Source organism: Neomonachus schauinslandi, chromosome 11 (genome assembly GCF_002201575.2).
Source record: "Neomonachus schauinslandi chromosome 11, ASM220157v2, whole genome shotgun sequence".
Classification (NCBI taxonomy): domain Eukaryota; kingdom Metazoa; phylum Chordata; class Mammalia; order Carnivora; family Phocidae; genus Neomonachus; species Neomonachus schauinslandi.
This window is the reverse complement of record NC_058413.1, coordinates 31,058,695-31,071,927: the sequence shown is the minus strand read 5'-3', so window position 1 is coordinate 31,071,927 and position 13,233 is coordinate 31,058,695. Positions and strand designations below refer to the sequence as shown.

Sequence of the window (13,233 nt, the reverse complement as noted above, 5' to 3'; positions counted from 1 at the left end):
GGTGATGGAGACTAAAGAGTACACTTATTTCTACGAGCACTGAGTAATGTATGGAAGAGTTGAATCATTATATTGTACACCTGAAACTAATGTTACACTGTATGTTGACTAACTGGAATTTAAATTAAAACTTTAAAAAGAAAGTTAACAGTTTTCAAACTATAATAGGCATGGTGAAGTGGAAGGAGAAATATAGCCCAATAGAGGCACATCAAAGAGGTTGAAGAAAAAAATTTTTGGTCAAAAGATCACAGCCAGTATGACCTGCATTTGCTGAGCTTGAAGGAAATCCTTGTCATTGCTTCTAGCTCTTAACTGGCATCATAGTGACCAAATTGTAAGAAGATTATCTAAGGGAAGAAAACAACTTGGAGCTGGGGGAGAGGGGTAGCATTTATTAAGGGCTTTTCTATGCCTACGCATCTTAGTAGGTGTTTTCATGTATATTAATTAATATACTCTTCACACAAGCTCTGTGATATTGGAACTGCTCTGTTGTTTGCATAGTACAAACGAGGAATCTGGCTTCAGAATTATTAGATGATACACAGTTAGAAGAATGAGTATGTTATATGTTCAATCGTAAATACACAAACAAATCAAATACTCTTACATCACCAGCCTCAGTATATATTAGTGCACTGTAGTCCTTTATAATAAAGCAGACCAATAATTTGTATTCCAAGTGCAGATGACTTGCCAGAGTCAAGATGAACAATGCTCATCATAGTTAAATTCAAAAATAATTAGATAAAGAATTAGAAAGCTAATGATCTGATTCAGTCTGAGACCAGAACTTGTTGAGGTATTTCTACCATACTCAGCTGCATTAAAGGGGGAAAACTTAAACACCGTGAAATACAGGGAACTGAAACAGAGAAATTAAATAACTTGTCCAATACCATAGGATCGGTAAGTAGCAGAAATCTTCTTATTTCTTAAGAAGAAATAAACCATCTCAGTGATTTATCTAAGTTTGTGCATATACCTTTCTATATCGTGTGCTCTTGTTCATTTTTATATTCCTGTGTCCAGCACCTAGTAGATAATCCTTATTCAGCAAATATTTTTGAGTGCTAAATCTGCAGACCTATAGCTATGAAGAAATGGCAAACATTAAAAACAATTAAAGTATTTTAATTAAAAAAATCAGACAAACTAGGCAGATTTGTTGATCATGACAAGATCATAATGGTAAGGAGTGAGATCTGAAGTGGTATTAAATAAGTAAAAAGTTGAGAGGTGTTACAGTGTATTGGTTGAGAACAGAGACTCTGTAGCCAGACTAGCCTGTGTTTGCATTCTAATTCTACCCTTACTAGTTGTATGACTTTTACCCTCTGTACTCGTTTCTTCATCTGCAGATTGTGGGCCATTATGTGACCGACCTCATAGGGTTATCAGGAGAATGAAATGATTTGATAAGTATAAAGCACAGGGTCTGGCACACAGAAAGTACCCTACAGTGTTTGCTCTTACAATTGCTCAAACTAAATACGTGTTTCATCCACTGTTTTGGTTCCCTATGAATTCTTTACTTGGGAAGCCTAATGCAGTGGTAAAAGCAGCCATGGCCCTTGGTTTGTGCCTACAGATCAATAAAATTTAATGACTGGAAAATAAGTAGTACATTGGGATTTACATGAAATAATGTTGATGATAATGTAAGAAGGACTTAGAACCACAGTAAGCAGACCAACCTCCTAAAAAAGAGTTATTTGTATTTTGCTCTTCTTATCCTCTTATGGGATGTTATCACACAGGTATGTCCCCAAGTGCACACACGAAATAAATGATTGAGGTTTATGATGAAGTGAACCCTGGATTTGGGTCACTTTAAGTTCAGTGAAACAAACTTTAAGTGTCTGGGTACTACTGTTCCTGGCAGCTTCTTAAGAAATGTTAGTTCTTGGGGTTCCTGGGTGGCACAGTCAGTTAAGCATTGGTCTCTTGGTTTTGGCTTAGGTCGTGATCTCAGGATTATGAGATCGAGCCCTGAGTCGGGCTCTGCACTCAGCACAGAGTCTGCTTGATGTTCTCTCTCCCTCTCCCTGCCCCTCCTGCCTGTGTGCTCTTTCTCTCTCTCTCTCAAATAAATCTTTTTTTTTTTTTAAAGCTCCTTTAAAGGGGGAAAACTTATGCTTTACATTGCTCTGCTTGTCACCCTAGTTCATATGATCCATGTTTATTATTAGTCCTCACTTGATGTGTTGGTTTTAGTGACTGGGTCGGTTCTAATTACATCTCTAAACTTACTGTCTTATGCCTGACTCTAACCATATTCCTGCCTAGGACCTCAATTCCTTCACAACTAGATGACTAGTTCTTTTTAGGAAAAGTCTGGCCAACAGTTAGAGCCCTCCTATTTGCTGCCACATTTACTTGATGTTAACTCGTTCCTGACACATTGCTTTCTTACCCCCTACTACCACCTGCTACTCCCTCCCAGATGATCATATATTAGCTCTTACCAGACCCTATGGCACAGACTCCTTGTTGGTCTCTGCCCAGATTTGTATTTCTGGTATCAGAACCTAGCCCCTTAGTCTACCTCTGAATTCTAAGATCAACCATCACACACCACTGCATGTTTCTTGTGATGCCTGTAAGAGGAAGCTGCTCTGTAATGTGAAAGTCTCACTCAGTAGAAGGGAATCTAGGGGGAATTTTTTTTTTCTCCTTCCTACTTTCAGTTCACTCCTAAATACAGAGAAGGTGGCATATATTGTTTGCAAAAATGCCCACTATAATTCTTTTCTTTTCTGTACCCCCTTGTAAGATATCTTTACTACTCTTTTTATCAAGAGGTGAAATCTGATTTTACAGCCCTTGAGTCTGAACTGAACTATGGGCTTGCTTTGGCCAATGGGATATTAGAAAATGGGGCATAATTGGGAACTTGAAAGTACTTATGTATTGATGTTGGCCTACCTTGCTACTTTGGGAACTAGACCAGTCGGTGTTAAAGCTTGGGCTAGTTAGCTAGATGCTAGAGACACATGGTCCAATTACCAGCTTTACCCCAGCCAACTTCCCAACGTGTAAGTGAGGCCAAATGAGACCAACTAAACCTCAGTCACCCACTATCAGAAGAATTACCCAGTTGAGCCCAGCCCAAATTGCTGATGCACAGAATATGAGCTGATAAATGATTGTTGTTTTAAGCTACTAAGTTTTGGGGTAATTTGCCAAACAGCAAAAGTTAGGTGATTCAGAAAGGATCAAGACCATCATTATTAATCATTTTCATGGACCATTTTTATGTTTTTTGTCAATTGTGTATGTCTGAATTCCATAATTGTTTACTATGGTAAAATTCATTACTGTACTTGAGGATAGAGGTATACAATGATGTAAAGCATTTTTTTGGTATTACTGGTTAAGGTTAAGGTAGAAGAGTGTTAAATCCTAGGAGGAAAAGTATAATAGTGATGTTTTTCTTCCCTAGCCTATCTCAGAGTTATTCTCCAAATTCAAAGTTTTTCTTGAAAATTTATGTTCAGACTTCACATGTTTTAAATTGCTTTATCTGATTCTACACAAAAAAGTCTTCTCTCCATGCAATTGAAAATTGTATATCCATGGGCAGCCAAAGTACTTCTTTTGTATCAAGCCTTTTATAAACCATGGGAGTTTGGGGGTTTTAAAACCAATATGGGCAATGCTCACATTAACAACAAGATGTTCAACCCTGTGAGTTGGATCCATTTTTATAATTTGTAGAGGAATTTATCCTTAACCCCTATTATTAAGCCTTATGTGCAGTTAGAGGAACAATAAAGTTCCATGGTCAAAATACACAGTGAGTTGTGCTATTCTTACATCACTACCTCAGTATATACTTCTACACCTTAGTCCTTTATAACAAACAGACCCATAACTTGTACTCTAAGTGCAGGTGACTTGCCAGAATCAAGATCATCACAAAGAACCTAAAAAATGCCTTCCAGCAACCAAGGTATTATTGACAATCTACTGCTAAGCACCTTGGCTTTTCTTGGGCTTGGGTTGCAGAACCATTCTCAAGTAGCATGTGCTTTGAGTCACAGGCAATATTCTACTTACATCCTGGGGAGCCTAAGGTGATGACAAATGAAAATAATGATGATTTGAACAAATCATGCATTTGTAATTATGGCTAAATGTCCTGTTTTGCCTCTGTTTTGTGACCATCATGATTGTCCCTTGCCAATTCACACTTTTCTGTTACTTGTTTTATAACCCTTGTAAAATACATATGTAAAAATTCTGAAAATTAAAATTTGAAGGAAGGGAGGAAGAAAGAGAAAAGGGGCCATGGAATGTGCCTGTCCAGCAAAATTAGCCTCACATTAATTGCATATATGAAATAATGCCCCGGGGTCTAAAGTTAAGGCTGAGTTTTCATTTGACAGATTAGTCAGTAACTTTATGGATGGTTTTTTGACTGTGAGAACAGTCTAATTCTGGAAACATGTAACTGATGCAGCATCAGAAAACTCTGCCTTAAACACGTGATTTACTTTGTAGTGTTGCCACGTGGTTACTTTTGTTCCCATATGATAGTCTCATACTTGTGTATTAAACTGAGTTTTGCACCCAAGGATGACATTTTGGTTATTTACTGAAAGTCAGGCATAAAACTGTTGTGTGTTATGTTTGAGGACACCCAAGAATGCAAGCATTCCCTATAAGATTTTTTTTTTAATTTTACAAGTATATTAACAGGATAATAGCTGTAAAACCCCAGGAATTAAGAATGTGCAATAGTGATTTGTTTGAGGTTTTGCTGTAGTATAAAAAAGATTCCTGTAGTTAAAGGTAATACCTGGATCCTAGAGAGTTGTAGTAAATGTGTAGGGCAGAAATTATACTTAGATCTGCAACAATTGACAAAACTAAGCTCACAAATACAATAATGTAGGAAGCTTAGCAGCTGTGTACATGAAAAAGACTGAAAGGGCAGAACCTTCTTGCTAGACATGTCTCCAAAGGTAACAAAACAAAAGCAAAACTGAACTATTGGGACTTCATCAGGATAAAAAGCTTCTGCACAGCAAAGGAAACAGTCAACTCAAAGGCAACCTATGGAATGGGAAAAGATGTTTGCAAATGACTTACCAGATAAAAGGCTAGTATCCAAAATCTATAAAGAACTTATCAAACAACACCCAAAAAACAAAAAATTGGTCAAGAAATGGGCAGAAGACCTGAACAGGCATTTCTCCAAAGAAGACATCCAAGTGGCCAACAGACACATGAAAAAGTGCTCAACATCACTGATCATCAGGGAAATACAAATCAAAACCACAATGTGATACCACCTCACACCAGTCAAAATAGCTAAAATTAACAACTCAGGAAACAGATGTTGGCGAGGATGCAGAAAAAGGGGGACCCTCTTACACTGTTCGAGGGAATGCAAACTTTTGCAGCCACTCTGGAAAACAGTATGGAAGTTCCTCAAAAAGTTAAAAATAGAACTACCCTACGATCCAGCAATTGCGCTACTAGGTATTTATCCAAAGGATACAAACATAGTGATCCGAAGGGACAGCTGTACCCCAGTGTTTATAGCAGCAATGTCCACGATAGCCAAAATATGGAAAGAGCCCAGATGTCCATCAACAGATGAATGGATAAAGATGATGTGGGGTATTTGTGTTTATGTGTATACACACACACACACACACACACATACACACACACACATATACAGTGGGATATTACTCAGCCACCAAAAAGAAGGAAATCTTGCCATTTGTAATGATGTGGATGGAACTAGAGGGTATTATGCTAAGTGAAATAAGTCAGAGAAAGACAAATGCCATATGATTTCACTCATATGTGGAATTTAAGGAACAAAACAGATGAACATAGGGGAAGGGAAGGAAAAATAAAATAAGATGAAAATTGAGAGAGAGACAAACCATAAGAGACTCTTAACTATAGGGAACAAACTAAGGATTGCTGAAGGGAAGGTGGATGGGGGGATGGGGTAATTGGATGATGGGCATTAAGGAGGGCACTTGATGTAATGAGCACTGGGTGTTATATGCAACTGATGAGTCACTAAATTCTACCCCTGAAACTAATAATACACTATATGTTAAATGAATTTTAAAAAAAGGAACTTAAAAGACTGAAAAGTATTAGGTAACATAAGGCAATGGTCTGAAATAAATTCTGAAACTATTTTGACCTTGGGCTGTATTAATAAAATAACTAGAACAAGAAAAGGCCAGAATTGACTTCATTCTGTGTTGATCATTATGGAATTTAGATCTAGGGACATAGACAAATTGGAACATATTCAGAAAAGAGCAACTAGCATGATGAAAGGTTTTTTTTGTGTGTGTGTGTGTGTGTGTGTGTGTGGAGAATAACAGAAGAAACAAGAGTTGTATGGTTTAGAGAAAAGAAAACTTGAGGAGCATAATAGCTATAATAGTTATGAGGTTTGCCATTGTAAGAAAAAAAAAGCACTTCTAACTGGCTTTAATAATGAACATAATTTATGGGCTCATATAACTCAAAAGTTCTGAGACAAGTTGGATTTTAAGTGAGGCTCAATCTAGTGGCCTAGTTAATCTTTCTATTTTGCTTTCTACAGTTTGACCGAAACTGGCTGCCACTCTCTCTCTTCTTGGGTCAGGATATCTGCTGGCAACAATTAGGGCTATGTGCTTCCTTCATGTCAAGCGAGAGTCTGAAAAACCTTTTTCCTCCTATATAGCTCATTGAAAGAAAGAGTAATTTTCTTTTTCCAAATCCCTAGGAAATATCTCTTGTATCTCATTGGCTAGAATTGTGGCACATGCCAATCTCTGAACAAATTACAGGGGCCATAGGGATGGTGTGTGCAAATTAGCATGGCTAATCACAAATCTATGTCTTGAGCTGAGATATTATGTCCATCAGGATTCTCAGGAGGAACAGAACCAGCAGAAGATATACACACACACACACACACACACACTCGTATATTACATATTGATAAATATTATATATAAAATATATATTTAAATATGTAAATGGTGTGTGTGTATATGTATATCTCCTACTGGTTCTGTTTCACCTGAGAATCCTGATGGATATAATATATAATATATAAAGGGATTTATTTTAAGGAAATTGCTCACACAATTGTAGGACTGGCAAGTCTGAAATAGATAGGACAGGCCATCAGGCTAGAAATTCTCTGACAGGAGCTGATATTGAAGTCTTGAGGCTGAATTTCTTCTTCCTCTGGGAAACCTCAGTTTTTGCTCTTGGAAAGCCTTTCACCTCATTGGATGAGGTACACCTACATTACTAAAGGTAATGTCCTTACTTAAAGTGAACCGATTATTAACTACATTTACAAAGCAACACCTCGATTAGTGTTTGATTAAATAACTAGGTAATGTAGCCTTGCCAAGTTGACATATAAACCACCATAGATATAATCAGTCTCGCCCAAAATACATGGCTGAAATTTTGAGGTCCTGCTGGAAGAGAGATTGGCCAACTAAGAGGCTGCCAACAAATATCCCTTACAATGACTAATAGTAGATATGTGAAAGGCTTCCATGGTTGTAGGTTTTCAGTTGTTTTACATAGACTAATATCAAGGGGAAAAAATATAGAAATGGTGAGGAAACAGTTATCAACTAAAAAATAATTAGCAAAAAACAGTAGTGAGTTCTGATTATTGGAAACGTTCAAACATGAGCTAGATGGTTGTCAGGTAAGGCCTTAAAATTAAAGCCCAATATTATGTGTTCTTGACATCTGGGGAAAATTGGAAGACCTTCCAGTGGCCCAACCACAAGTTCTCCTCCCCACTGTGCTCTCACAGATAAGGTTCCTGAGCCAAAGGACCCTTATTATCAAAGGGATAAGTAAAAACATCTGCTTATCTCTGAGTAGCGGGTTTCAGTTCTCTGCCCATGGAATTCCTCAGACAAGCCAATCACATTCTCTCATGGGAACCAAGAGTCACCGGCTCTTTTGATACTTAAAACCTGCTTATTATAGCCTCTGCTTGCCCACTCTGTTCCTGAGTGCAACCCACATGTAGCCATGCATGGTACATGCTGCCCTCCTCCCCTGGGCTATAAGGATGTGTGATTAATAAACTGTCAATCTCATCTGTCCAGTGGCCAGGTGCTGTTCTTTCAACCATTTCCATAATTCTAGAATGGGAATCCCTCCCTCACCGATGGGGAGAATGGGAGGTGGTTAAAACAGTGACTCTCCCCCTTCCCCACCCCACCCAGCAGTGATGGTGGAGACGGAAAAGATTCAAACATCGGTTAAATAATTGGAATTAGTGATTTGTGAGTTGCTTTCCAATCCCAGTATTCTGTTATTTGTGTTCCCAGTGTTAGTATTAGCATTCATTGTGTATTTCCAAATACAGATATAACAATTTATCTTTCTACTATTAGCATCCATCAGGTTGTTTCACAAATTATTCATTTACATATTTCTTTTTCTCAGTTCAAAGCTTTGAAAAGCCATGCTTTATTCATCTTTATATACCTTCAATTAACATAATGTCTGATATATAGCAGATAGCCAATGAATTTTTGGTGAGTGAATCTGAAAATCAAGTTTCTCCATCAGAAATTGGGGAAAAATTACCAATGAGCAATGAAGTTCTCCCTAAACATAACATCATACGGGTGCCTGGGTGGCTCAGTCGTTAAGCATCTGCCTTCGGCTCAGGTCATGGTCCCAGGGTCCTGGGATCGAGTCCCGCATCGGGCTCCCTGCTCAGCGGGAAGCCTGCTTCTCCCTCTCCCACTCCCCCCTGCTTGTGATCCCTCTCTCACTGTGTCTCTCTCTGTCAAATAAATAATAAAATCTTAAAAAAAAAAACATAACATCATAAACATGAATTCCCCAACACTGTTGAAATCCAAACTTACCCTATCCACCTGTAGATGGAGGGAATAAGGTCTTGGGAGAGTTGCCAATTTTTTCTCCTCATTCCCCATCCAAAATGCATACCATTTGCCCTAAGGCTTCTGAAGAACCCTGCAGGCAGCATCTCACTTTGTGTAGGAAGGAGAATTAGTATAGCTGCAAGGTGATCCCAACTTCTTGCCTGTCTATTGATTTTGAATGCTCCATTCACTTCAAAATCCCTGGTGAAAGCTAAAACATTATTTCTTCAAGAAGGTATTTATTTTAAGCATAGTTTCATGCTTAATGCTTCAGGTGTGCAGCTGCACAGCACCCCTATCCTAAATTATGGGAAAAATATAGAACAATCTAAAGTGTTTGTCTTGAAGATGTTTGACATATCTTTTTTCTGTGATCTCCACTTTATTATTTATTGTACTTAAATTGGCTTACTCATTAAATTTATTTTTTATTAACATACAGTACTATATAAGTTTAAGGTGTACAGTGTAATGATTTGACTTACAAATATTGTGAAATGATTACCACAGTAAGTTAACATCCATCATCTCATATAAATATAAAAAAAGAAAAAAATATGTCTTTCCTTGTGATGAGAACTCTTAGGATTTACTCTCTTAACAGCTACCTATATATCATACAGCGGTGTTAACTGTAGTTGTCATGTTGTATATTACATCCCTAGTACTTATTTAACTTATTTATCTGGACATTTGTACCTTTTGACCACCAATTCTCTTTTCCCCATCTCCTACCTCTGGTAACCACAAATCTGATCTCTCTCTCACTCTTTTTTTTTTTTTTTAATGAATTTGGTTTTCTCTCTCTCTTTTTAAGATTTCACATATGACATCATACAATAATTGTCTTTCTCTCTCTGACTTATTTCACTTAGGATAATGCTCTCAAGGTCCATCCAGACTATCACAAATGACAAGATTTCCTTCTTTTTTTAAGGCTGGATAATACTCCATTTGTGTGTGTGTGTGTGTGTGTGTACATGTGTACGTGTACACAACTTCCTTATTCATCTGTTGATGGACACTTAAGTTGTTTCCATGTTCTGGCTATTATAAATAATGCTGTTATGAAAATGGGGGTGCAGATACCTCTTCAACAGAATGTTTTCATTTCCTCTAGATATATTTCCAGAAGTGGAATTGCTGGATCATATGTTAGTTCTATTTTTAATTTTTTGAGGAAGCTCTATACTGTTTTCCATAGTAGTTGAACAAATTTACATCCCCACCAACAGTGCACAATTCCCCTTTCTCCACATCCTCACTAGCATTTGTTATCTCTAAATTTATTCTTTTGATAAATGATACATGCTTCTTTTCCTGACCCATAGATTTAAGATTTTTTTTTTTGGAAAAGAGTTTATTTTGTGCAAATGAGTAAGAGATTTTTTTAAAAGAACTATGAATGACCTGATCTGACAAAGGAATTTTGCAAATTCGTGAACTTACTGTATACCTTCACAGAATATACAATAAACTGTTTATTAGCAAAAATAAAATTATATTAATTCACCTCTGGTGTTGAAACCAAGGATGTAAAGTTTCCATTTCTTTATATAGTATGTCTTTATATAGTACCAAGCATGTGATTGGTCCTTACTAAATACATATTGGTTAAATAAGCTAATAATAGGCTGTGCTTCCTTCCATTGATCATAGACCTTAAGAATTTAATATAACAAAGTCTTTTCTCCATCTCCTGGGTTTATTCACAGTAAACAGATCCGAGCTATGCTAGGCCAGTTCAGCCAGTCAGAAGCCTTATTAATGAAAGCTGGAGTGCAGCCAGGGACTTTGGATGGAGTTCTTTTGGATCTTGGGTGTTCCTCCATGCAACTTGATGCTCCTGAAAGAGGTTTTTCCCTCCGGAAGGACGGCCCCTTGGACATGAGAATGGATGGTGGCAGGTGAGTATCGATAAAGCATTTCTCCTCACAACAAGAAATCAATTTTGCAGAAACACTCTGGATTTAATTTCCTTTTAAGACTGCAGAATTCCCATCACACGCCCACACCTAACACTATCCATACATAATAAATCAGTTTTGTTTGCTAGTCATTATAGATTTTAGTGTTTCTCTAGATTTGAGATTCTAAAAGAAAAATCATTGCTATCTTTACACAAAATAGTGAAGAGGATAACTTTCATATTATCTTTTTTATAGATACAATATGAGCCTTTAGACTACAAACAGTATTGATAAATGTGATACTGAAACAATGGATCCATTTCTATCCAGGCCCAACTATGCCTATTGTGAGATGTAAAAGGAATTATATTTAATGCATATTCTTTTGAATACTGAATAAAATGCAAGATTCTGGAGGTCAGCAATTGTATGTTTTGTCCTGTCTCTTGTACAGTCACTTTGGTTTAACCTTCTCCAGAGAAATTACAGTTTATGGTACTGTATCAACATAGTACTATGTATAGGACAGCTTTACACCTCCTCTTCATTCCTCACCACCCTGGAAAGTTTGTTCTCCATTATTCAAGGAAGTGCATATAACACAAAGAGGATCACATTCTAGTAAAGTGTGGGATAAGTTCTTTTAAACCTAAATTAATTTTTAAAGCTTAGATTAGCACTTGTCTCTCTGCCTAACACTGGCTCAGGGTCGGAATAGCCTGTACGTACAAAGCTTAACCGTGTTTTTCTTCCTCATTTCATGCCCCACCACCACTGCCAAATTATGTATCACAGCCCCCACCTTTGGGAAGCTTACCTTCTAAGAGGAATATTAGATTTTCTTATTTCTAAATAAGCAAACCATTCTGTTACTGTTACTAATCTGCAGTTTTAACCTGCACAAACATTTCTACTGAGACAAATAGATTTTCCAAAATGTCTTCCAATCTATTAGAAGGACCTGTATATAAGAAATTTAATGTCCTGTTTAAGTCAGCAAATTAATATTGAGTTGACTTTGACTTCTTTCCCATAAAATGCTTTGTTCAATGGTAATTATTCACATATAGCCTTTTCCCCATGTTTTGATATGACCTGGTAACTTGGATTGTGACCCATACTTGTTGGAACCTTTTTGTTCTGAATCTTACACCTTCTTTTGCACAAGTTGGCATTCATAGGATGAAGAATGTGCTTATAAAAGAAAATAATGAAAATCCTTTAAAAAGCAGTGACTAATAGTAAAGGTCAAATATCTTTTCATGTTTGAGATTGAGGTTGTTGTGTAGAGGTAATAAAATGTCAAGCAAATTTCTGCTGTTCCTATGTCTTATTAAAGGAGGATGCCTTCTGAAATACAATGAACAAAGTTTCTAGTTAATGGTAGTAAATCCCCATATTGTTAATATAAAGACTTTTCAGCAAATTGTAGTCTGTGAATCAGGGTTCTTGAAGTTTTCCCCTAAGAACCTGAAAATAAAATTGCCCTTGAGCATTAAACTCTAAGTCAATACATAATGGATGAGATTAGAGTTGAGCAAATATATTTTAAAAATCAGGGTGGCTTCCAGGTAGATAGCATAGACTGTATAACCTAATCATTGCAAGTATATCCAATACTTGATCCAAGTGGTGTTATGGGGCGAGGGAGTCCAAGCCAAAAAATATGGCCAGTCAGATCCTGGAAGCTAATATATCTCTGTGATGAAGGTAGATGCAAGAGGCTTTCCTAACCTGTTGCCATTTAACACTGGACTCGTATAGCATAGTTTAGTCTGTGCTATCCTGATTTCAACAACAGATCTCAGATTACAAAAGGTTCTCATGTAGCAAAAAGAAACACAGCTTCAAGGACTCGCAGGTCTAATTCTGTTGTCAGTTGTATTCTTCACTGGAAATTAATAAATTGTCACTTGTGTTAATATTTTCTTTCTGTCTTTAGTGCAGTTATTTTAAATCAGTGATTTCTGGAGAACCGACAAGATCTCTCACCTGTTAATTTGGGGGCGGGGGGCAGATTTTGTATCTTGACTTCACTGTGAATGCCTATTCTGAAGTCTCCTAGCAGCCTATCAGCTTTTCAGTGTTGCCCCTTTTGTAAATGGAAACTTCTACATTGCTATTCAGTGTTAACATGAGGGTAAAATAAAATTATGCCCATTATCCACTGAACTATATTTGAGCAAAATGCTGTTTAATGGTCTTACTTAAAAGTAGAAAGGCATTATAAGAAACTGCTAAGTACATCCGTACTAATCTTAGAGTTGTCCTGGTAGAGCTGGACTATATCCTGTGGGTCTGAATTTACTATCATTAATAAGGTTCATTTCAGTGCTCAGTGGTTTGGACAGTTGAACACACAGCACGTAAGATCTAGCTAGGATGTTGTCCATTAGGCTAAGGATGATGGG

General features: G+C 37.1%; 1 protein-coding gene across 2 annotated transcripts in view; it reads left to right on the top strand.

Annotated features, from left to right (window-relative positions):
• METTL15 (methyltransferase like 15) overlaps window positions 1-13,233 on the top strand; it is a 186,186-nt gene that overhangs the window by 134,918 nt on the left and 38,035 nt on the right. For both annotated transcript variants that reach the window (XM_021685883.1, XM_021685884.1), the window contains exon 3: window positions 10,628-10,819. In XM_021685883.1, the coding sequence (XP_021541558.1) occupies window positions 10,628-10,819 (192 nt within the window). The remainder of the gene's footprint in view (window positions 1-10,627; window positions 10,820-13,233) is intronic.